General features: G+C 32.1%; 1 protein-coding gene across 1 annotated transcript in view; it reads left to right on the forward strand.

Annotated features, from left to right (window-relative positions):
* Window positions 1–26,727, forward strand: part of LOC114333312 (N-acetylglucosamine-6-sulfatase-like) — a 120,580-nt gene that overhangs the window by 57,661 nt on the left and 36,192 nt on the right. The window contains exons 5-6 of the mRNA XM_050656270.1: window positions 2,820–3,143; window positions 9,000–9,195. Of these exons, the coding sequence (XP_050512227.1) occupies window positions 2,820–3,143; window positions 9,000–9,195 (520 nt within the window). The remainder of the gene's footprint in view (window positions 1–2,819; window positions 3,144–8,999; window positions 9,196–26,727) is intronic.

Consider the following 26,727-nt stretch of genomic DNA (forward strand, 5'->3'; position numbering starts at 1 on the left):
TTACCTTGGTTTATCGTGACAACGTACAGATTTTATTAAAGCAATGTACAAATGTTGTTAATATAGAGTAATATATGATTATTGTGAAGATGTAAACTGATTGTTGAGACAACAAATGCATTAATCAATCTACTACTGCGTTTAATACCCACAATCAATACGTGCATTGTGACAATAATCGTAGTTGTTGAGACAATAAATGTTTTGCTTGACCATTTGAAATGTAACGGCTTTTCCTTATCGTGATACCCCTAGCTTCTCTGTGTTTAAAAAAGAATTCTTTGTTAAACAATGCTGTTATCTCTACCGAAGTGCCGGATATTTCGTTTCCAAGTTTAGTCCATAGTAGAAGGACGTTTTCGTGTGTCTCTTATCGTGAAATATTTTGAAAATTTAAACGCAGAATAAAATATTGCAGTTTTATCGAGGGTCTGAAGTCCCTGAGAACTTCTATAATGATTATTTTAATAAGTCACGGGGTGAAAAAGAGAAAATTTAGTATGATTTTTAATTTCAAATATACCATTCAAAAGAAAATTTTTGTTTATTCTAAGGGACTTTCTGCCCTCGGTAATAATGTAATCTTTTATTCTGCGTTTAAATTTTTCAAAAATACTTATTAGTTTTCTCAGGATTAAAAAAAAATTAATGCATTTAAAAAGAATTCGATTGAAATTTTGCAGCTGCGCTCTCAAAAAGGATTAAAGTGTTTTATTTCAAACGCTTTTAAATGAGCTGTCACATGACGTACTTTTCCATTTAAAAAAATCAAAGTTACGCCTGTCACCTGAAGAGGGATCGTGTAAAGTTCGAAACATTGATGTTATAATAAACTTTGATTATTTTAAAAATCGACCTGTCCGAGCGTTTTGCTTACGTGCTAATATAAGGGGGTGGGGGGAGTGTAACACTTATTTCAGTACACTGTACAAGTGAAAACATATAAAAAATCACACATTGTAAAGTCCTTTAGGTTAAGGACAAAAAACGGGGGTTTAAAAAATTATTATTAATCAATTAATATCATACATCGGGCTAATGCATTCAGTAATTATTGATTTAAAATACGTTCGTAGTAGGAATGAACGAAACTGATTGTAAGAATGAATAGAATTGCTTGTAAGAAAAACCGCATTTATTGTGGGAATGAACGGAATTAATTGTAACAATAAACGGAAATAATTGTAGAAATAAACGACATACGTTAGGAGAAATAACACTGTTATTGACACAACGAAGAGTCTTCGTCGGTCAATTAACGACGTTGTTGTTTCAATAAATAGTGTTCGTTGGCTCAATGAACAGAGTTCGTAATATCAATAAATAGTGTTCGTTGACTCAGTGAACAGAGTTCCTAATACCAATAAACTGATATTATGGTATACATAATGAATGTTCATCCATTCAATAAACGTAATACATTGGCTAAACTAACGAAAATAATGAATTGATGAACATCGCTTTGTTGTTCCAATAAAACCAAGAATTGGACAAATTTTAAGTATTGCGTTTGTTGTCTGAATTAACATTTTTATAGATATTACGTACCTTTTTCGTTGAGTGTACCACCATGTAAAAAACGAATGGATGAGAATAGACTCCCAAAAATTGCCCTAGAACCCGCCTGGTTCAAGACTCCTCGGAAGATCACCTAAGCGATAGAGGGGTAATTGGCAATCTACCTCCCAGGAAATTAACTAGAGGCAGCTTCAGAATTAAACAGATCGAAAGATCTCTAAGAAGTAAAAGAAGAAGAAGGCATCGCACCTTGAAAACAAAAGTGACATTATCCCAAAATCTAGATATTTCAGTATGACCGTTTAAAGTTTTTCGAACAGTTCTGTAATGGATGTTGAACTAAAATAACCGAATTAAAGACTGTAATTAATGTTATTTAACAGTTTGATTAAAGTACAATTAGTTTCTCCCGAAGAAGGCAAGTTAATAATGTAACTATTAATTTAGAAGAAAATCTTTAAAAAAATTCCTTATAGTGCCACTTTTGTTTTACATAAAAGTTCTGATTACTAGAATAAAAAGTCAAGTTAATATTTACCTTAATGATAAAAAAAAAAAATAAAACGAAATTGTGTCATATTAAAAAGAAAAATCGTTTATTTGGTAAAAGTAAACAAACTATTAATAATACTTAATGAAACTTAACATTTTAAATTTACGTGAAAACCGGCACTAAAGAAAAAATGTCACTTTTTTACTTACAACGACGTGCTTCTCCCTGAACAATCCGCCGGAAACCGACACGAAACCGATAGAGTGCCACTTTTTAAATTACCACATTGACAAAACACCTAAAAGTCAAAAGTGACACTAGCGACTTCTAGGAGAAACAATGCGAGCTATTAGAACAGGAGTCTCTGCAATAGTGCCACTTTTGTTTTCAAGGTGCGACATACATTCTTCGGTTTTGTCAAATAATTTAATTTAAAATGGTTTTTGGACACCCTCTATAAACAATTATGTAAATGTTTATATTACTGAATAGAGAATTGAGTAACCTTTAAAATGAGCTAGCAGGCGATCCTTATTCCCATCTAAAAACATATCGATTACGTCATCACGTCCAGATGGATAACGTCGCTAGTATGACATATGCCAAAATATCATAATTTAAAAATAAAAATCGACCTATTTCGCGATTTTTCCTTAAAGTGGCCGGTTTATGAAATAACGAATGTATTCCTTTCATTTGCACCATACTGTACTACATAATATACCGATATTAAAAAGATTATACAGTTTATTTTTATTGAGTATGGGTTAAGTTTACTAAAAATATATTTTATTTGGCTTTTTTTTAGTACGGTACCAAAGAAGCTGGTGGCGTTGAACATATTCCTTATGGGTATGATTGGTGGATTGGCCTTCAAGGAAATTCAAAATATTACAATTACACTTTATCTGTAAATGGAACAGGCCATTTTTTCAGCGACAAATATTTAACAGATGCCCTGGCGGGGTATTCGTTATCCTTTTTAACCAACAAACCAAACGATAAACCGTTTTTCATGATTGTAGCTCCGCCTGCACCACATGCTCCTTTTACTCCTGCGAAAAGACATGAAAACGCTTTTGCAGGAACTAAAGCTGTAAGAACTCCTTCATTTAATCATTCAGGATATGGTGTAAGTTAAAAATATAAGTATTTACAAAGATATTAAATGAACGTTTTTTGTCCTCTTATTACGAACATAACTCAACAGTTTTGTTACAATTTAAATCAAGTCCTAAGTAAGTTAAAACTAATAATATAATGCTAGTTGGGATTTAGTGCTAGTTGATATAATGCTAGTTTAATTTAACTTAGGATATTCAATCAACGCTTTAACGCCCAAATCGGTAAGGGTAGTGATGGTGAAGTAGTAGGTTCATGGGGATTAGGTGAGAAAAATGAGATAGGAGAACTTCTATTCATATTTGCTACGAAAGAAGAGTTTGTATTCTACATTCACAATCAAGATGCAGTAGAAGTAAACAAACCGAGACACGTTAACTGTTACAAGGAGCACTCTTGGATTATGATTTACAATGTATAAAATTTGTAAATCATCATATGTGATTTACAATGTATATACATTTTAAATCATGATTCAGGAGTGTCCCTTGTAACAGTTAACGTGTCTCGGTTTGTTTACTTCTACTGCATCTTGAGTGTGAATGTAGATTAGTTTACAATGAATTCTTTAAATTACCATATAGAAGATTGTACACAAAGTAACTATCCGGTGACACGCAAGTCAATCCCATAAGAAACCAGACTGACCATATTTTAATAAACAACAGAGTCAAAATTCAATAACATCAGTAAATAGTGTTTACAAAAAATAGTGGAATAATTATTGACCCTCCATTCAACCAAAAACTTGTAGACTATTTAATGATAAGATAAAGAAATCGCGTAGAGGTAATCAGTACTACATTAGCCAACAGAAGAGGGAACGAAAGTTTCCATATAATAAAATCTTAAAATATAAATAATCTTACATTTTTCTGAAACGCTCGGTATACAACGACCAACCTAAACAACATGTTTCGACCAGTCGTCTTATCTACTTTGAATAATATTAAAATATTTATAGGTACCCAAATGTTTTCCATTTCAGGTAGTAAGTATTATAATCTTTTAACCATATAGTAGAATAGGACAAGATGTCTCAATCATAATAAAATTACTTCATAAAATAAAAATGTATACCATTTTTATTCAGTTGCAGTGCGAAGGCAAAACTGTCTTATTTTTCACTTAGAACAGAGAGCGCAAACCAGCACTCTAAATCGACGATTTTTGACTCTATTTGGAGTCATCATCAGAGAGGGATAGGTTTGCTGCTCTCTGCCCCAACTGACGAAATTCCGAGAGCGTATACCCGCATTGCAACTGACGTTTATGGAGTAGGTGTCTAACGACATCTGGTAACTGAAAGTCAAAGTTTTAAAGTTTTCAACCTAATAGAAATATTACAAAAATATTGAAAAATATTCCTAAAAGATATTTAATTGAAAACTAGTTGAACCATTTTCCTGGTAACATCTCCATGGCTTCTAAAAATTGCGAGCCAGATGGATGCTGAAGCGAAGAAGACAAGAGAGAATTCAAAAAACTTACAATTCACGATCCCGTCTGTTCAGCTGGTAAATTCCAACGGAAAATGGACCTAGTTACTCAAAGGAGTAAAACTGATATAAAATGAAATAAAAATGTATACAATTTACCATATGTATACCAGCATTTACACAGACGGGATCGTGAATTGTTACTATGTAGACATATTAACTTTACTTTGCATTAATAATTGTTTCTTTTTCCAGTTTGTTATGTAGCTTCCCCTATACTTTTTTGAATTTGATTTATTGTCAAGTTGATTTACTTTATTTATTCAGTCATTTCTTTAAGTCGTTTGCATATATTTATCTTAACTTCAATTTATTTAACGTTACTTTTTGCATTCATGTACTTTATTTATTATACTTGATAGCTATCTCCTGATGAAGGATTTTTCCCACTGCGTCATGCCGTTCCTTGTACTCAGTTGCAGCAAATGCCTGGCAGCCCCCTGTAAGATGTTGGATGGTTTCTTGGGCTTGACATCCATATCGGCATCTGTCGTTTTGAACATGAGGGTCTTTGGATGATATATTTCAGGTAATTTTTGGTTGGTATAACCTGATCCTGAATGGCCAGTAATGAACCCTCCGTTTCAGGGAACATCTTTCCTGATATCAACCAGTAGTTCGACGCTATATTGTCGACATAATCTTGGCTAACCTCATTGGGATGTCGCCCGTGCAGAAGTTTACCCATCCAGGCGCGCACTTTTTCGTCCTTAGTAAGGTGGTTTATGCGCAGTTCTGCTTCCCTCAGTTTTATCGGTGTTGTGTCATCTACTGTGCAGATAGCGCGATGTAGAGTAGATGTTTCAGCCTGCATCTGAAAATAAGATCTTAAATTAGCAATTTGTTTGTCTAATTGCTCACCTATATCCATAAGTCCTCTTCCTCCTAAATTCCGTGGTAATGTAGTTCTTTCTACTGCACTTTTCGGATGGTGTTTTTGTGCCTTTGTGAGGTGCGTTCTTACTTTTCGCTGAAGATTTTCTGTATCCGTTTTTGTCCACTTAACAATGCCAAATGAATAGCTAAGCGCGGAACATGCGTAGGTGTTTAGTGCCTTAAACAAATTTCTACTATTAAGGTGTGAGCGAAGCAGCTGCTTTACCCTTCGTATAAACTCAGTAGTTATCTCTGTTTTCATTTGTTGATGGTCAATTCTTCGCGCTTGCTTTACTCTAAGATATTTATACATATCGGTTTCACCCATGGCCTCGATGTTCTGCCATTTTGTACTTTGCTGTACTTTTCCTTTGACTATATTTAAAATACGGCACTTGTCTAGTCCGAAGTGCATGCTAATATCATTAGAAAAAGTTTCTACAGTTTTTAGCATCTCATCGAGTTGGTTTCGAGTGGAAGCCATTAATTTCAAATCATCCATATACAATAAATGATTAAGCTTCGCCACCACATTGTTGTTATTTTTGATCCTAAAACCTGCGTCTGTGGAGTTCAATAGCTGAGATAGTGGGTTCAGAGCTAGACAGAACCACAGTGGACTCAACGAATCTCCTTGAAACAGGCCCCGGCTGATTGCGATATTTTCAGTTTCGATGTTATTTTCACCAGGTATTTGAAGGTGAATTCTAGTCTTCCACTCCGTCATTATATGCTCTAAAAAGGTCACTATATTATCATCGACTTTACATATTCTCAATATATCTATAAGCCATTCATGCGGCACTGAATCAAAGGCCTTCTTGTAATCAATGAAGGCAGTAAAAAGATTCCTCTTTTTGGAATATGCCTGGTTAGAAATGACTGAGTCGATGATGAGTTGTTCTTTGCAACCCATGGAACCCTTAGCGCATCCTTTCTATTGAGGCTCTATGATATTGTTCAGTGTTGGTAGATACGCCGGGCTACACAGGATGTGACCAATTTATACAAAGTTGGAAGACAAGTAATTGGGCGGTATTTGGCTGGATCTTGGGTGTTATTTTGATCCTTCGGAATTAAATAAGTGGTTCACTTCTTGGGCCAAAAGTTTTTAACTCCGTCTGGTCCAGGAGATTTCCAGTTATGAAGCTCTTTGATGGTATTTAAGACTTCTTCAGTAGTGAAGGGTTCGTAAAGGGTGGTAATGTAGTGTTGGCAGTTCTGTGTCGTATCTTCTATCCATCCAGCATTGTTGTTAAGAGCAGCTGGCGTGGAAAGTTGATTTCCCCAAAACTCATGAATTTCTTCTTGGCTTGGGTAAGTCTTATCGACACGTTCTACAGTGGAATTGAGTTTTCGATAGAACGCCTTTTCAGAACTTTCAAAAAGAGCATTGTCGCTTTTGCCGTTGTTACTAACTTTGTACCTCCTTAGTCGTCCTGAATAAACGGAGAGCTTTTGTTTTAATGTATCCAGACACTTATGGGCTGTGTTGTTTTCTGGATTATATGTTGTGTCTTGCGGTAGTCAGCATTATTTCTTCAGCTCTTCTGATGACTTTTCTACTTGTTACACCTCGTATGTATTCTGTGACTATACCAATATCCCTACGTAATAATTCGATCTTTCCGAGCAGTCTTTTTTCCCAGGGTGCAATTCTGTTACCAGTTCTTTCGTTATTAGTAACCCGTCGTGTTCTGATCTTAACGCCCATTACATTAGCAATTGCTGTAGCTGCACAGTAGATTAGCATATGCAAATATTCCAACGTGTGAGCTTCTACGACATAGTTGGGTAGGACTTCAATGTTCACAATTTGTAACAGCGCACCTAGTTTCTTACAAGAGTTTATTCGTTATTCGTTATTAGCGGTGGTCTGCTAAGTGGGTTTGTTCCATTAAACTCTTGTACGGCACGAGCCATTTCGTTTGCTGGACTATCGCGCAACTCGTTGTTTTCCTGCTGTGTATTATCAGGTTGAGTTTCTGGCATGTGAATCTCAGGAGTCTGCTCATCGAGGATTTCATTAGGGATTTGATCTAAAACTTGTTCTTGGTTATTAATCTCCCGTTCGACTTCGCTTTTGATCGAATTAATGGCCCTCATGGGTGTGCATTTTATACCTACTGCCAGGTGTCAGTTTTTGTTCCATGGCAAGTATCCCTGCTACTCTCTGGGTACTGGCGCTACGAATACCCAGAAAGCATCCCCCATTCGCAGATGGCCGCGCCTGATAGAAGAACTGACAAAAAACCCCCACAGATAGATTATATTTATTGATTATTTTATTATTATTACATATTTATTGATTATTATTAAATATAATAAAGCGTAAGATTAATATATACATATTGCAATAATATACAATTTAACCCAACCATTTCAACTTATAAAAAATTTCTCAAGCTCTTTCAAATGGGATTTAAAAAAAATAATATCAACATAAATATTTTACTTAAAAATAAATTGGATAATGCAATTATTTATCTTTTATTTTTACTACCATCAAAAAGAATTTATCATATATTTATTTTAACACGTTTGTATATTTTTTGTATAATAGGTATTTTAACTCATTTCATACTTCCTGTATGGGTGTATCGTTTTGAAAACGTAGGGGAATCCTTGGAGATTCGTATTCGTAATCCGTAATTCGATATTCATAGTCAGAACATTATTTTTTGAAATCAGAAAAAGTCATTCACCCACTTTCAATGTCAAGACTCAAGTGTGAAAAATAGATGGTGTTTGCGTCTACTTCAACCAGATCACTTCTTATGCAAATATTATGATTACAAATACCTTTTCAACGAAATAGGTATTATAATAAAACTGATTTGTTTCTGGCTGATGTGAGTTTGCACTTTCAGTTTGCTTCTGTATTTATAAAATAAAATTTGAATTATGGTTTTGTTTGGAATAATTACTTGAGGATAATAATTATGATTGGGATCCAAAATAATACCTAACCTAATCCTAATCACCGTGAAAACCTAATAACCGGTTTTTACTTTAAAAAGAAAAAACCGATTATAACCGGGACAAAAAAACAACCGATAAAACCGGTTATTGCGAAGTAAAAAACCGGTTTTCGGTTAAAACCGGTAGGTTTTTTCCATCCCTACTTTGGACAGGTCCTCGATTTTTGACCCTTCGCTTCGTTATCGAGCGTATTAGTTTCGTACCTGTTTAGTATACGAAACGAATACGTTCGATAACGAAGCGATGGGTCAAAAATCGAGGCTCTGGCCCGTTGAAATACGAAGGATTATTTGCACACGGACTCGGCGCTGACTTCGGAAACCAGCGTACACTATGGACGCGCCCTATCGTGGAAAGCCAGCGTAAAGATACGCTGATGACTGTCACTTTTGCTGTCTTTGTAACAAACTTTTTATAAGTCTAGTAAATCGTGCTATTCGGGTGATTACCGTTGAACTTCTTATAAAGTAAATGTTTAAGTGATTGCTCACTAGTTTATTAATTTTTAGAAGCATTGGTTACTTCGAATGTCTCCACAGTATTTACCAGAAAATGTGGACATTTTAGACTCCATACAACAACACCGTCTGGAATCAGTGTTGGCAGTTGATGAGTTAGTCGAGAGGATTGTTTATAAATTAAAAGACCTAAATATCTTTCAAGAAACTTACATTATATATACTTCGGATAATGGATTTCATATTGGTAAGTTAAAAGCTTCTTAAGGGGAACGGAACAAAATGCAAAATTTTGCAGAGTAAAAGATTATATTATTACCAAGGGCCGAAAGTCCCTAAAGACTTCTATAATGTTTATTTTAATAAGTTACAGAGGTGAAAATAAAAAAGAATTTAGTGTAACTTTTAATTGCAAATATTTCATTCAAAAGAAACTTTTTTTATACTAAGGGACTTTCGGCCCTCGGTAATAAAGTAGTCTTTCATTGCGTTTAAATGTTTTGCCATAAATAAGTGTGATCCATATTGCCTTTTAGGTCCTAATTAATTAAAACTCTCTTTCTTGGTTCAGATGCATTATATTTACAATCAACTCCATCGATGACTAACCATGACAACGAGTTTACATATAACAGTAACGACTTACCTTACATTGACTAAATACTGAATACAATAATAATATCTATATCATGGGACATTCACTTTTATATAGAATAAACTATTTCGATATCACGCGCGGCCTCGGTCATGGGCGATCGATTACATTATTTATTTTGGTTACTAACTTTCAATAAAAACATCTTTTTGTACAGGGTGATATTACAATACTACATATCTCCCCTTTGTTAAAGTTACATATTTCTCTCCTTGTTTAAAATGAACTATATCTATCATCGCCTTTTAGGAGATAGACTTTATATCACTTATATAGTTAAGGCCCTATATCGGCCGCTATAAGACACTTCACTTAACAAAAAATCCTATTATACACAAAAGTTCATATTTTCCCTATACTAAACTGGTATTTTATAAAAACTAAAAATAATTGTTTATAATTGTCACTAAATCACGTACTATTTCTTCGTCTTTTAGTATTTTTTTTTTCGTTTACTAGTTCACTTTTGTTAAACAATGAATAAAACTTATCCTAATTGTTTAACCTAGTCTTTAGTCTTTTTAGTGTACTACACTAATTTACGTCATATTAGCAGTGAATAATTATATAATATTTTGAATCTACCTAATAATATTTCCAATTTAACTAAACTTAATGTTACCTAAACTTCTTAGTAAACATTTAAAGTTACTTTATTAATCCCTATTTCAGTCTTTTGATTAATTACTATTCGTCCCTTCTTTTATAATACTTAATAATAAAAAAATTAATGTCTCTTGCTACAATAAATATTAGTAAATGTCTCTCAACATATCAAGTTTAAAGAAAATTTCTTTTAGGGTTATTTTTTTCTAATATCAACACTAAGGTAACTAACACTGTAAGACATTGTCTATCCTTAATTCAAACACTTCCATTATTTTCCGCGAAAAGTTAACCTGAATTCATTATCTACATTTAAAATTTAAGTCATTTATAATTTACGTTACTTTAGAGATTTAAAAAAAAATCAAGCTTAATTCTTTATAATTCAATGATTAGCTACTTATTTGATTAGTATCTTCTTAATTTTGCTTGTTCTCTTGCAATGTTTTTTTGTGTCTTCTTTAATTTTTCCCACATATTTTACTAAAAATTCTCTTTTTTTCTCTTCTTCTTCTTGTCTGGTACTACAACTATATATTTCTTCATTTTTCTTCATATAATAGCACTTCTACAGTGTACATAGTTCATCTTCATATAACAATAATTTGTCATTTAATCATCAATATATCATTTCATAATATAACATCATAATAATCACTTCCTTTACCTATCCGTCAATGCCTACGTTCGACTAATCAAAGTGGCTTCACTCGAGAGGACAGTTCCAATTCTTCTACATATTCCATATAACAATCATAATACTCAATACTAGCCACGAAACCTCTGAATTTTACCTAAATAAAAGCGGGTATACCTTCGTTGCATAAATCAAATTCTTCTACATACTTCACGACCTCAATCCCTTGCTTTAAATCCATTGTTTAATCACGAATAATCTTAAATAAAATAGGTACCCTTCAAAACACAGAGTGGGTCTCTAATAAGCTTTCAAGCTTCTATAAATCACTTAGTACCTTTTTCTTTTACCTAGTTTCTTATTGTCTGAAATTGCCTCAATATTCAGCTTATAATATTGTTAGTTCTTCTTCTTATCTATATAGCTCTTCCCTAAATTCCTTATCTCGACTCATCAGGTCGGTTTGTTAAAAATATATCTCTTGCTTATAGCAATGTTTGTCTTAAAACTCTTATATCAACGTATGTCATCACTAATCATTATTCATTAAAAAAAAATCATTTATATATCATTTATCACACAAAAAATTATTTTTTCAGGTTCTTATCATACAAAATTTAACACAAAATCGATTAAAATGTATCAATAAATATCAATCATAAAAACAACTGGCTAATAAAAATTCAATAATAGTATACATATTCGAAAAAAATTGAATTCAATAATAGCATAATGCAAAAGTTAGATAAAAATATTCAAAATCAGTTCATATTTCAAAATTCGATAGATATTCTTAAAAAAATTCAAAAATAACCATACCAAAAAATCGAAATCGAATAGAAATTTTTCAAATAAATTCAATAAAATTCGATAGCAAATATAAATATTCAATGTTCAATAAGAATATATAAAAAACCAGGGAAGCATTTTTAATAAAGATAGACTAAATTTCTTACTTACATTTTAACACTTGTGTCTTTTTCACTTGGTTTCTGTTCGGTTCCTGATCCTGGTCCATTTTCCGCCGCTTATTCCAATTTTTATTGCCCATTTTCAGAAAATTCTGCCTGTATTAATTTTCAGGAGCGCCATGTCATAAATAAGTGTGATCCATAATGCCTTTTGGGTCCTAATTAATTGAAACTCTCTTTCTTGGTTCAAATGCATTATATTTACAATCAACTCCATCAATGACTAACCATAACAACGTGTTTAAATATAACAGTAACGACCTACCTTACATTGACTAAATACTGAGTACAATAATAATATCTATATCAGGGGACATTCACTTTTATATAGAATAAACTATTTCGACATCACGCGCGGCCTCGGTCATGGGCGATCGATTATATTATTTACTTTGGTTATTAACTTTCAATAAAAACATCTCTTTGTAGAGGGTGATATTATAATACTACAGTTTCAAAAATACTTATTAGTTTTCTCAGGATTCAAAAAATGAATACATTTAAAACACACTAAAAATTTTGAGATGCGTCAAAATTTTGCATTTTGCTCCGTTCTCCTTAAAACGTGTAATTTTTGATTTAATTCAAAACTTTATAACATCGTTAATAAGCTCGTCATAAACTGGATAAACATGTTCTAGAGTCCTGCAAATATTTTAACAAAATATATTAAAAACAATCTCCAGAAAACAGAAAAAAGATGAATGGCCAAAAAGTCAATAAGTACAAAAAATATAAGTTTTTTTTTTATAAAATATGTTTTAAATGTTTGACATCTTCTTCTTCTTCCTACTTTGTAAATAGGCTCAACGCCTGTTTTACTTCAGTTTTTAACCTCAATTGACGCTGTCTGACCATCTTTTCCTCGGTCGTCCCAATGATCTTCTCTGATTTGGCGATTTGTCTCTTGCTATTCTCTTGCTTGTTGTACTATTATATTTTCTGTCATCCTTTCGATGTGTTGATTCCATTCTATACTTCTTCCTTTGGTCCACATGTTTATTTCCCTATACCACATCTCGCTCGTATTTCCTCACTTTTTAGTCTGTCTTCTAGAGCTTGGTTTGTTATTTTTCGTAAGACTTTCAATTCTGCTGTTTCCAGCAGTATTTGTGTTTTGACCGTATATGCTCTTCTTTCCGCCGGGTACGTCATTATCGGTCTTATTGTTGATTTATATATCCTAGTTTTCGTTTTCGTTGTGAGGTATTTGTTTCTGTAGATTGTGTTTTTGAGACTGTTGTTGCTGCTCTTCTCAGTTCGCCATGTTCATTTGTTTTTGTACTTCATCTTTCACTTTTCTATAGCCTGACAGTTTAATTCCGAAGTATTCCGCTTCCATCACTTGTTCTATTATTTTGTTATTTACGACCAGTTTACATCGTCCCGGTTCCGATGATACCACTATCGATTTAGTTTTCTCTGTTGAGATCACCATGTTGTATATGAGTAGTGTGACCAACTCCAATTCAGTCGAATCCGGGACAATGCTGAAAAAAATACCTAAAATCCGGGACTTTTGGATGAAAATCGGGCCATTTGTTATTTTTTTTAAATATAGGACTCTAATATCATCATTTTATTGGTTATTTAACATTTTTATGTTGACAATGATATTTTTGATGGAATTAAGCCACAATTGGTTATAATGATAATTATATTTTTGTTAGTTTTTGATGTTTCGACTTCCAATCCAGAAACCATTCTCAAAAAAGGAGAAAACATAGAAAATCAACTGATATTGGATTTTCATCTTATCTTAATTTAAGTATATGACTTCACGTCACTGTTACAGTTACTTTTTTTTTCAAAAATGGAAATTCTTCTTCCATTATTTTATTGAAAGTGCAATATCGTTTTCTGTTTTTACTTTCTTGTGTTGGTTCCATATTCATATTAACAATAATAATATATTGGAATGAAAAAGTCAGGTCAAAAACAATAATTCCGAGATGGTCACTAATCGATTTTCGGATTCAAACTGATTACTGTACTGACAATAAAATAAATGTTTAGATAAAAAAATCATATTGCAACGCAGCAGATTTGAATTTGGCTCAAAGCATGCAAGGGTTTGGAAATTAATCATATTTCGCGAACGAACTCAAGAGGTTTATCTACTTAAAGTGGTTGACAAAACCGAAAAAAAAGATGCATCAGCAATCATTACATTACTAGTAACATCGTTCGATGCGGCATGCGTGCCTAGGCATGATTCATTGTGACATGAATTATTATTGTTTTTGAATGGTCTTTTCGGAAGACGATAATTAAAACACACAAATAAAAAAATTCCACAGTTTTCGTTTTCTTTCATAGAACTATTAAAATTTATACCAGGATAAAAATTTTTTTTTTCATCTCAACAATTTAATTTGATGTAAATTCTTAGAATAAAAACGAAAATATAGACTTTTATCAAAAAGTTGAAAATTCGGATGGCCCGGAGCCTTGTCCGGGACGCCGGGACACAACTTCGTAATTCGGGCCATGTCCCGGATGCGAATTTACAAAACCTATACCATTTCAGTCATAGCAGCGACTGAATTCGAATAGGGTTTGTATGCAGAATATTAGTTACATATCCTATACCATTTCAGTCATGACAGCGACTGAATTCGAATAGGGTTTGCATGCAGAATATTAGTTACATATTCTATACTGTTTCAGTCATGCAAGTAAAACTAATCAAATATTTACTTAGTGCATTTATTGTTATATCATAAAATTTAGATATGTTTTGAAAATTAAAATTAATAATATATATTTCGATAATATTAAAAATTAAAAACAAATGAGTAATTACTAATGTACGAATATATGTATACAGTATGTCCCTGTAAGTTGGAACCATATGGAAAACAGGTCGATTTTTATTTTTAAATTATAATTTTTTTGGCATATATTTCATAGGTACTAGTGACGTCGTCCATCTGAGCGTGATAACGTAATCGATGATTTTTTTTTAATAGGAATATGGGTCGTGTGGCACCTCATTTGAAAGTGTGTTTAATTCTCTATTCAGTAATATAAACACAAATATCATTATTTATACAGGGTGGCCAAAAAAACAATTTTTGAATTATATTGATTGACGAAAAAAGAAGAATGTATGCAATTTACTTCAATCAAAATACTTTCTATCGCTGTCAGAAAATAGAAAAAACTGTTTATTTGGCAAATAAACATTGGTTTTTTGCTTAGATTAAATGTTCAAACTGCCAAGAGTTACGTGGGAGGCTGTTTGTGATTTAATTTAAGCAAGGCGGAATGTTTATTTGTGAAATAAACATTTTTTTCTCTATTTATTGATAGCAGTAAAATGTATTTTGAGTTAAATAAATTACATACATTCTTCTTTTTTGCGTCAATTAATTTAATTAAAAAATATTTTTTTGGTCACCTTATATTGGTATGCATAATGATATTATTGTTTATATTACTGAACAGAGAATTGAACACACTTTCAAATTAGTTGCCACACGATCCCTATTCCCATTTAACAAAATCATCTATTACGTTATCACGCTTAGATGAATGATGTCACTAGTATGAAATATATGCCAAAAAATTGTAATTTAAAAATAAAATCGACCTGTTTCGGGATTTTTTTCCCAAGTCGTCCATTTTAGATAAAATGAATTTATTCCATAACTTAGCCCCTCTCTGTATAAAGATACTTTACTCTTGACAGAAATTCATATTTTTTGACATCTCTCATATACTATTAATAAAACTTAATATCAGATTATTGCATCTTCGGTTTTAGACCATGCAGAACTTTTTATGAAGAATATCTTTTTTGCGTAAAATCGTTAATAAAATTTTTTTCCATATGGTTCCAACTTACAGGGACATACTGTATATATTCATACATTAGTAATTATTCATTTGTTTTTAATTTTTAATATTATCCAAATATATACTATTCATTTTAATTTTCAAAACATATCTAAATTTTATGATAAATAAATCCACTTAGTAAATATTTGATTAGTTTTACGTACATGACTGAAACAGTATAGATATTTGCTCAATAATAATCAAAAATTTCGTTTGCAAATCCTACACCACTACAGTTAATTTCTAGACCGAAATAGTATAGGATATGTAACTAATATTCTGCATACAAACCCTATTCGAATTCAGTCGCTGCCATGACTGAAATGGTATAGGTTTTGTAAATTCGCGTCCCGGATTTTTCGGGCTAGTTGGTCACACTATATTATTATATGAGTATATGTATTGTATTGTACGTATTGTATATGTATATGAATTTTTTAATTAATCTTTGTATGTCATCTTCATTTTCGACTGTTATTATAGCGTCGTCGGCGCAGCCTATTATCTTTATTTCTTTTTCTCCCATTCCATATCCTCTTCTTTTTTACTTTTCTTTATGATTTCGTCCATTATCAGATTAAATATTAGTGGACTCAGCGAATCTCCTTGCCTAATCCGTTTCATACTTGATAGGTTGCGATAGTGTTTCGTTAGATCATACTATTATATTATGGCTAAGTTGTCTTGATACAGTCAGCTGGAATAAGTAGTACTGTAACAAAAATAAGAAAACTTCTGTTGGAGTGAAAGTAAAAAGCAAGATATACTCCAACAGAAGTAAGGAAAAAAAATAAATAAATAACTAATGGGACATAGATGTAGAGAGATGGGCTGTAAAGAAAAGGGGTGGGTGTGTTGTGGCTGAAAAGAAGAGGAGCCGCAATAGGAAATAATAAAAAAAAAATACTACTTTGCAGTAGTACTGAAGAAAGGGGAAATTAGAAGGGATAGAAGTAGAAGTGGGAAGAGACAGAGGCAAACTGAATAGAGTTGGCTAGCAAGAGATGCAAGAAAACCACTTGACACTCAAGGATGGATACGGCTCGTTTGCATGCCTGTCGAAGAACAGTAGCTCTATATAGATAGTAATGATGACTAAAAGATGAAATAATAAAATAAGAATAATGTACTGAAAATGAATGGAGATGAATAATGACTAAAAACGAACAAAATAAATAAAACTAACTAATCATGGGCGCCATGAAAATGATCTTCGATCATTTTCCCAGGTATCTTATACTGCTGTCAAATATTAAATATATCAAACCTGTAATAATGAACATAAAGGAATAATAAAATAATTGATATACAAAATAAATACATATTTATTAAAAATAACTACTAGATTTTTGACAATCTCTGAGTTAGACAAGCATATATCATGTAACTCTAAAATGACATAAGTTATACAAGAAGCTATATATATTTTAAAGATAACAACAATAATGTTATCTGTTACAAACTTAAATACCTCTTACATATATATAGGGTACAACTCACATGAGTCTTCTACCAAATGGTTATAGTACGCCTGCTACGTACAACTAAAGGAAACTGACAAAGATGAAAATACTACAAATAAATAGGCCCAAGCCTCACTAAGGGAAAATACAATAATGAAGTATGCAAGTTAAATATACAAGGAATGAAATAGAAATGAAGTTGAGATAAACACCGACGATGACATAGATTAACCGAACAAATGGAATAAAGCAAATAACAGTAAAATATTTGGGAAACAAGCTAGTAATATTAAAATATAAATTTACCCGAATTACATAAACCAATATCAAAGCAATAATAAAGTATTAAAAACCTAATTTTCTCTAGGCTTATTCCTGTGCACAAGAAGTTACCGTAGATACAAAGTTTGGGAACCAAATAATCTAATATACAAATATGTCAAAAAAAAACCAGAGGTAACCTAAATCTGGAAAAAAAACATAGTGTATTTAACAGATAGTCTGAAATATAAAAAAACCAATAGTTACTAAAACACACTAATTGTTTCCAAACGAATCCCAATGATTCCTAAAAAGGTTGCGGTTGCATCCTAGAAAATGATGCACCAGGATGGTGCGACCCATGACTCCTGTAGGCCCAGGTGCCAAGACGAAAACTGAGCTGGAACGCTTCCATAGCTTGCTCCCAATTAGACATACTCCCATGATGACTTGACTGTGGCTGTAGTGGTTTCTCTAGGTGGTCAAATAAGGTCTATGACTTCATGGTAGGGTTTTTCCCAAATGGCTAAAAAACATTCCCAGTTTTATTTCTCATTTTAAACATGAGCAAAAAGTAAAGGGAAGAAGAAATAATTGAGGAACTTTTTAGAAGCAATAGTATAGAAAAACCGACCATTAAAACTGGAACAAAAACAAATCTCAGGTAACCTTGAACTGTTTTGAGTGTGAATACATGGACAAATGACATTGAAATGATTTATTTGAGGAAATATCTGTAAAAATATATTGAATTTATAAAATATTGGATGTTGAATAATTTAAAACCTACAGAGAAATGGTAATTATTTTCAATATTAATTTGAGGACTTCAAAAATGTTTGGTTATGTAAAACCAAAAACCACATTAATATAAAAGATCGATATAAAGATAATATAAAGATCGAAATAATCTACATCCTTCCCTTAATAGATTGACTAAGAAAGTTTAAAAATGAACCAAGTATATCTAATGTTCCATAACAAAAAACAAGGCTATACATAAAAAAATTATTATGAAAAAGTAGATCTCACCGAATGATTCCTATTTAGACTCCAACAGGAGTTGTCACCCACATGTCTCCTCACTCCAGACAATCCTTGGTGGTAACTTTTTACTTTACTTTAAATTGCTTGATGTTATAAAATAAGTTGGATGAAATCATCCGCCATTCTATATGGTACCTCTATTCGACATAACAGCCAACAGTCAAGTAAAGAACGAGAGGCGCTTCTCCGCCAAGGTAAACGTCAAACTCTCTCAGAAAACGAAATCATTCTCGATAGGTGGAGTACGTTCCATCACCGAGGTATGACGTCACCCCATTAGTTCTATACGAGAAATTAGAGAATTTAAATGGAGACCGAGGAAAAATAATTATAATAATAATTAAAGAGCTAATTTCGTAACGTGACCGTTACAATCCCCTTCTACTCGGGAAAAAAAATTTTATCCATAATTTTTTTTTTCTAAACTTCAAAATATTAACAACTAAATTTACAATAGTCTAACAATCCACGTTGATTCGCAAGATTACCACTAAGCATAAACTAAGGTTCAAGGAAAAATAAATACATATATGACTCAAACTCATGCTAAAATGTTACTATGTTACTCTCTGTTACCAATATTAATGAATTGCTTCAAAAACCAAACAAACTAAATATTGTACTAAAGTTCATACTAATAACTAAGTGTCGAATTGGGCACTAAAACCAAAATTGAGCTATCCATGGACATCAGATTTATAAAGGATATATCCAAGGACGGAACAACCAGGAAAAGGTGTGAGCCAATTCGAACCATATCAAAAGTAAATGAACCCAAGTGAATAAAAAAAAATCAGTAACTAAAATAAGTAAAGAATTGAACACTTAATCCAAAATTGAATTAACAATGGACACCAGATTCATAATAGTATATCCAGAGAAGAACAATCAGGAAGATTTATGGAACAACTCTCACTAATGCCAAATAATACCAATAATAAACATACCAAAGGAATCCAAAACTCAATAACCAAAAGAGATGTGGAATCGGACACTTAATCCAAAGTCGAATTATCAGTGGACACCAGATTCATAAAAGGCATATCCAAAGAAGAACGACCAGGCAAATTTATGGACCAATTCACACCAACACCAAACCACATAAACAGATCAGGTCTACGTACACCCACATCCGGTAATACGAACCTATCCAACCAAATACACAAAATAAATGAAGAATCGGACACTTATCCAGACTCGGACTATCAATGGACACCAGATTTATATAAGAGTATATCCAAAGAAGAACGATCAGGCAAATTTATGGACCAATTCTTACTAATACTAAATAAACTAAATTATTGGATCCAATGGTAACTAATACTGAACAAAATAAATAAATTAGGTCTACATACACCCTCATCCGGTAATATGAACCTATCTAAACTAAGTAATCCAAAATAAGTCAGAAAAAAAAATTACTAACAGACTAAGTAACAGAGATGTAACCAAACTAAATCAAGGGTAAGATAAATACCTAAAGTGTATTGACTAAAGTATTCTAGAAAATACATAACTTAATTCATGCTGGTATTCGCGAACTATAGCATGTTGCTACAACAGATGTATGAGAATAACCAGACACAGATAAAGTACTAATAACGTAAGAATAAGTAATAAAGAAAAAGAATACATGATGAACTCGTAAGTTCTATGACACTATGATAAGTGATAGGCAAAAAAATATGTGATAGGGTATAGGAAAAAAAATAGGATAAGTGATAAGAAAAAAAAATTGACGAGAACGAGCAACAAGTTTAAATTAAAACTGCAGATTTATGCGCTCTCACATACGTGGAATTATTCAGGAAATATTCCAGAATCTGAATAGCAAAACTAATGCTTAAGGAAAGAAGTGGGAATATACTCAAATGAACAACTCATCTGTCTAAACACTCCAAATACTGACTTAACGAACCTACTATGTATAGGGATAGTCAACAACAAACATACTATGAAGTACGAGATAAAATATAAACTAAATACTTCCCTATCACATTGTAAATATGTAACTGGAATAATTGGACTAATTAGACAAGAATAGTTAGGACATGCTGCAGGCATTTCCTGACCAGAAATATTATGATAGATAAACATCTGTCTACTCTGCAATGAAAGACATAGGTTGCGAAATCGGATAGCAATGGCGCCTTGCTGAACTTCGAACCCACGTATTCACCAACTTTGAGCATCAATAGACTAAGTAGTTTCTAAGAAGAAATATGAAAGACTCAAGAATTCATACATACTTACATCAAAATTCCAAACTCATTCCAGAATCATACTGTGTAGGATAGAAGGATATAAATTATTATAAAGTGTTTAAGATATTGGAGACAAATAATGTTAATAGAGTAACCCAATAACAAATTAAAAACCACATCTTTCCAATATGGCAAATTCAATAATAAGATATAAATATGACCAAAAAAAAATTAGTAAGTAATCAAATATTCCAAATAATATAACACATAACCTGAGATAAGTAGTGCATAACATACAGTTCCATAATAATATCCATATTAACCAAGAGTAGGTACTTGTATGAGTTCACCTATCCAAATATATAAATATATAATACTCAACAACCCTTCTAACTTAGGGGTTAGGTGTGAAAAACTAGACAAAAATACAAGTGAAGTTTTTATTAATTGGATAATCCTACTGACAGGATTAGCAATTAATAATATTGACTCATAATAATAATTAAAATGCACCATACCTAATACCAAAAGAAAAAATAAACTCATACATAAAGTACTACATAATAATTAAATTAATAAGTAATAAATTAAAGTCATCAAAACTAAGCCAAAGATGAAATCAAGCAATGTATGTAGGTACCTGCATTATCAGATGGAAAAAAAAATTAAACTAAAATTTCTAACCATACTAAAGATTGAGCTAAGCTAAAGACAAACAGAAGAAGAGATTAGCTTGAACAACACTGTTAAGGTAATCTTCTTCTGAAGATTGTTCTATAACTTAATAGAAAAATAGAATCAATGTTTCCTAACTAATAAAGAATTTATATTTAAATCTCAACCTAAAGTATCTGATTTCTATGAGCATTATATTATGGTACCCACATTGATATAATATTATTATCAACAATAATAAAACTAGAAACTGAGATGGATAATGGAACTATTTTACCATACAATAATTATAATTATTATGTTTAACACTACCAATTAAAGAAAAATAATTTGGATGACCATCTGTAATCATCCGAACCATGCGAATTCAACGTATCATGTGTAGAAGCTAATGTTGTGGACTGATTGTGCTTTGTGGTGTGTGCCTGTCTTACCAAACAACCCAAATATCAAAAATAACAAATATAAAATATAATCTAAAGTTTGTAAGACAAAGATACATATGGAGAAAATATTAGCGACACACCAACAAATCAAAAATGCCAGCAAAATATATAAATAATCAAATCAATAAAGTAAATAAAATACCTAAATACTGAAAATAATTTCTAGTTAGGTGTAAAATATAACCACACTAGAAAAAAAATATATGCATATAGTCAATAATTAATTGTACGTGCAAACATATTGTACGTGCAAACATACTACCATTGGTAGAAGGACTAAAAATCCATAATAATAGAACATAATGTCAGTCATGTATACTCATTCTAAATACACAAATAAGTTTCCAATAAAAATACAAAATTCAAACTAAAATATGAGCTGTACCACTAAAACTAAAAATGAGGTATCGAAATAAACTAAACAAAACCAAAAGCAGCATAAGTCTACCTGTTTAGTATTCGTAAAGTTTTAAAGACCAAAAATAAATCAGAAGTAACATGTATACAAAGATATCAAAAAGTTAATAAAACAGAAAATTCCAATAAAAGAAAATTGAACTAAAAGAACTACTGTCTTAGAACCATAAACGGTTGGGCCCACGTTGGGCGCCAGTGTAACAAAAATAAGAAAACTTCTGTTGGAGTGAAAGTAAAAAGCAAGATATACTCCAACAGAAGTAAGGAAAAAAAATAAATAAATAACTAATGGGACATAGATGTAGAGAGATGGGCTGTAAAGAAAAGGGGTGGGTGTGTTGTGGTAGTGATGTTGATTATAGTTACTTTCGAGTAATCGTTACACATCGTTACTTTTGTATAAAGTAATCATTCAAAGTATTCGTTACTTTGATTACTTTGATTACTTTTGTATTTGAGTACCGGTAATCATATCGAAAATCGTATTTCTCGGTCGATAGGTATTTTGTATAGCTATTCGGATATAACAAGTAATCATTTACACTTTACAGTATTCGTTACTTTGATTACTATGATTACTTTTGTATTTAAGTACCGGTAATCATATCGAAAATCGTATTTCTCGGTAGATAGGTATTTTTTATAGGTATTCGAATATAACGAGTAATAATTTACACTTTACAGTATTCGTTACTTTGATTACTATGATTACTTTTGTATTTGAGTACCGGTAATCATATCGAGAATCGTATTTCTCAGTAGGTAGGTATTTTGTATAGATATTCCGATATAACAAAAGTAATCATTTACAGTATTGGTTACTTTCATTACTATGATAACTTTTGTTACTACGTTTGTATTTGATTACCGGTAATCATATCGAGAATCGTATTTCTCAGTAGGTAGGTATTTTGTATAGGTATTCCTATATAACAATGACCTTCACCGATCTGTTTAATGGATAAAAATGATTTGATATATAAAATAGGAGATGGAATATTTGAAATTTATGGAAATAAAAGGCAGATATCAGATATCAGCTAGTTGCTCGATATTTGCCTTTTATTTCCATAAATTTGATATGTAATTTATAATTTTAAAAATTACAAATAACAACGGGCGCCTGATATAATTTTGACCAAACTTAATTAGTTATCTAATAATTAAAAAATGAGTTTGTTTATAAATTCTAATTAACTTTTTTCGGTCCGTGCAGGTATCTATTAGTACCTATTTTAGATTTTTGAATCATTCGAAACAAAAAAGGTGTTTTGTAATTTTTCACACTTTTCTCTTAAGTTTATCATTTTCAAGTTATAAACAAATTAAAACCAAAAAAAAAGAAAAATGACAATTTTTAAGGCTAAAAAACATAGTTAAAATAACATTTTTGAAATTACGAAATACCTAACCCCCTTCCTTCTATCTAGAGAGAAAGTTAAACCCTTTATCCTTTTGTCCATTGAATTTCGATGGTCAAAAAGCACACATATTCATTCGTAGCAACTTATCTCGAACTTCGAAATAATACACAATTGACAAGACAAGACAAATTACTTTATCTATCACACTCACACTACACAATTCAAAAAAAATACTTCACTTCCTTTGTAAAAAGAAAGGGTACAACTAGATCTGTCGCTCAGTTGAAGTCCATATGTTGTAAGAGAAATTTATGAGTGGCTTTTGAATTTTCAAAATCCATGTCTTTTGTTAATGCGTAAGAATTGCCATTAAAAGTAGATATAACTCAACACAAGAACCTGTCAAGGAAGTGAAATAAAGCGGTTCGGCAAACTTAATGTCTCGCAATTTCGCGGTACCAAAGTATTTTAACACGTTAACTGCCGATATATTCTGACCGACTTTCACCAAGAGCTGCCTTCTTACTTTTTTTGATTCATAGACTGACATGGATGACATAATATATGAGTCATATATTATGTCATCCAATAAATTCTGTCATATAATATGACAGAATTTATTAATTTTTGGAGAAGTTAGAATAAGGTAATTATTTTAAAACTAAACGTACATAGAGGTATAGAAGAAGGGTTGGTGGTGAATAAGGGTTTTATCTATGGTGAGTGAATCCATACATAAAAATTATAAACAGGTTTTTTTGTTTGTACAAAAGGGTGTACCTATGTATAAATTTGGATTTGTTATCCAGTGATAACAAAAACTCCAATAGTCTCTTAGATTATAGAAATGTGCCTTTAACGCTAAGTACTTCACTGCACTTCACTTCACTGCTGCTTAGGACCTAAGTACCTATATGGTAGCTCCAATGGTTTTTGGCTCTTCAGTCTCCGAGTCTGCTCATTGCTCACTATTATCTATCAAGATTAGTGCAAGATTGTTTTGGTGGTTTTTCAATTTCACCAAAAATAGTGGCTGCTGTATTCACTTACTACATATTTCCTTAAATGTGCCTACTTGGTATCGTATCGGATTTCCCTGTTTGGTATAAACCAAGGTGCATTTGTTATGGTCCGTAGTACCTTCGACTAAAAGCGTATGAATATGTTTATGAATATATCATAAACTTGACATAGACATTAATGATACGCAATTTGGGTTTCGCGAAGGCCTGGGAACTCATGAAGCTATTTTTCACTTAACATACTTATACAAAGGTGCCTGGACGTCAATCAAGATATATATGCGTGTTTTATTGACTATAGTAAAGCATTCGACAAAGTATGACATTAACAATTAATGCATGTCCTGGAATCAAAGAACATAGACTAAAATGAGCTCAGGATTAGATCAAATTTATACTATAAGCAACGAGCAAAAGTAAGTGTTAACGATCAGCTGTCAGAGAAAATTTAAATCAGACGTGGAGTGAGACAGGGATGCGTGTTGTCGCCAATTCCTTTTAATGCATACTCGGAAGAGTATGCAATACGGGCTAACAATGAATGTTAAGAAGACAAAGTTTATGAGAATATCGAAAACTCAAAGAAATAACGAAAATCTCTTCATAAACGGATCCAATATCGAACGAGTCGACCAATATGCATACCTTGAAACAATTATCAACTCCACAGGAGATTACTTACAGGAAATCAAAGTCAGAATAGAAAAGGTTAGAGCAAATTTTAACAAAATGCGAAAAGTGCTCTGCACAAGACATTTGAAGTTGAAGCTAAAAGTTAGGTTGGATAGGTGCTACGTTTTCTCGACTTTGCTTTATGGAATGGAAGCTTGGACCATGAATACTGCATCAATGAAAAACTAGAACCATTCGATCTGTGAGTGTACAGAAGAATTCTGAAAATATCGTGGACAGAACACGTCACAAACAAAGAGGTTCTGAGAAAGATGAATAAAGACATGGAAATCCTAAATACCATCAAAATAAGAAAATTTGAATATCTCGGACATATTTCACGTGGAGAGAGATACAGCTTGCTTAAATTGATTTTGCAGGGAAAGATTCAAGGAAAGAGAAGCATAGGGAGACGCAGAATATCATGGCTGCGCAACCTGAGAGAGTGGTACGGATGTACACCAAATGAACTTTTCAGAGCAACCGTCTCTAAAATACGAATAGCTATGATGATTGCCGACCTCCGCAGCGGAGATGGCACTTAAAGAAGAAGAAGATCCTAAAAACCCTCGAGTAATCTGTTCGCATCAATTAAGTGGCAAAAGCCCTCTAAACTTTAGATTACGTGTCTTTGAATAACCCTGGGTAACAGAGGTGCTTCGGAGGTCGGTTCTGATTGCACATTCGTGTTCAGTAACCCCAAAAACCCCCTGAATAACAAAATCTGACCGTATAGTGATCTTGACATGTTTATGCACTTTTGGATGCATTTTATACATTTTAAAATGCACTTATGCATTTCTATCCATTTTTCTATTGTAACCTTTTTTTGAGTTCATCCTGAACACAGTGAAAAAAGTTGCAAGTCTCTAGGTGCTCTATTTAAAAATCTATTTATTCCGGTGCTTTTAGTGCTAAATGCCGTGGTCTAATTCTAATAAAACCAAAGCAACACATACATAATTAAAGTTGTTGATCATACTGTAGAAACATTATCATTATCATTTCCACATTTTTACGGCCTGTCTAGAAAGTAATCAAGTGTAATGGTTGTAGATACAATATTCGTTACTCTCTCTGATACGATTGGTACGAAGTAATCAGAGTAATCAAAGTAGATACAATAGTCGTTACTCGCTCTGATACGATTGGTACGAAGTAACGAAGTAATCAAAGTAATCAAAGTAGATACAATAGTCGTTACTCGCTCTGATACGATCAAGTAACGAAGTAATCAGAGTAATCAAAGTAATCAGAGTAATCAGAGTAATCAGAGTAATCAGAGTAATCAAAGTAATCAGAGTAATCAAAGTAATCAGAGTAATCAAAGTAATCAGAGTAATCAAAGTAATCAGAGTAATCAAAGTAATCAGAGTATTCAAAGTAATCAGAGTAATCAAAGTAATCAACGATTGGTACGAAGTAACGAAGTAATCAGAGTAATCAAAGTAACGATTTGTTTCTCTGAATAGTAATCGTTACTTTCGGTATTCGCA

Source organism: Diabrotica virgifera, chromosome 7 (assembly GCF_917563875.1).
Source record: "Diabrotica virgifera virgifera chromosome 7, PGI_DIABVI_V3a".
Lineage (NCBI taxonomy): Eukaryota > Metazoa > Arthropoda > Insecta > Coleoptera > Chrysomelidae > Diabrotica > Diabrotica virgifera.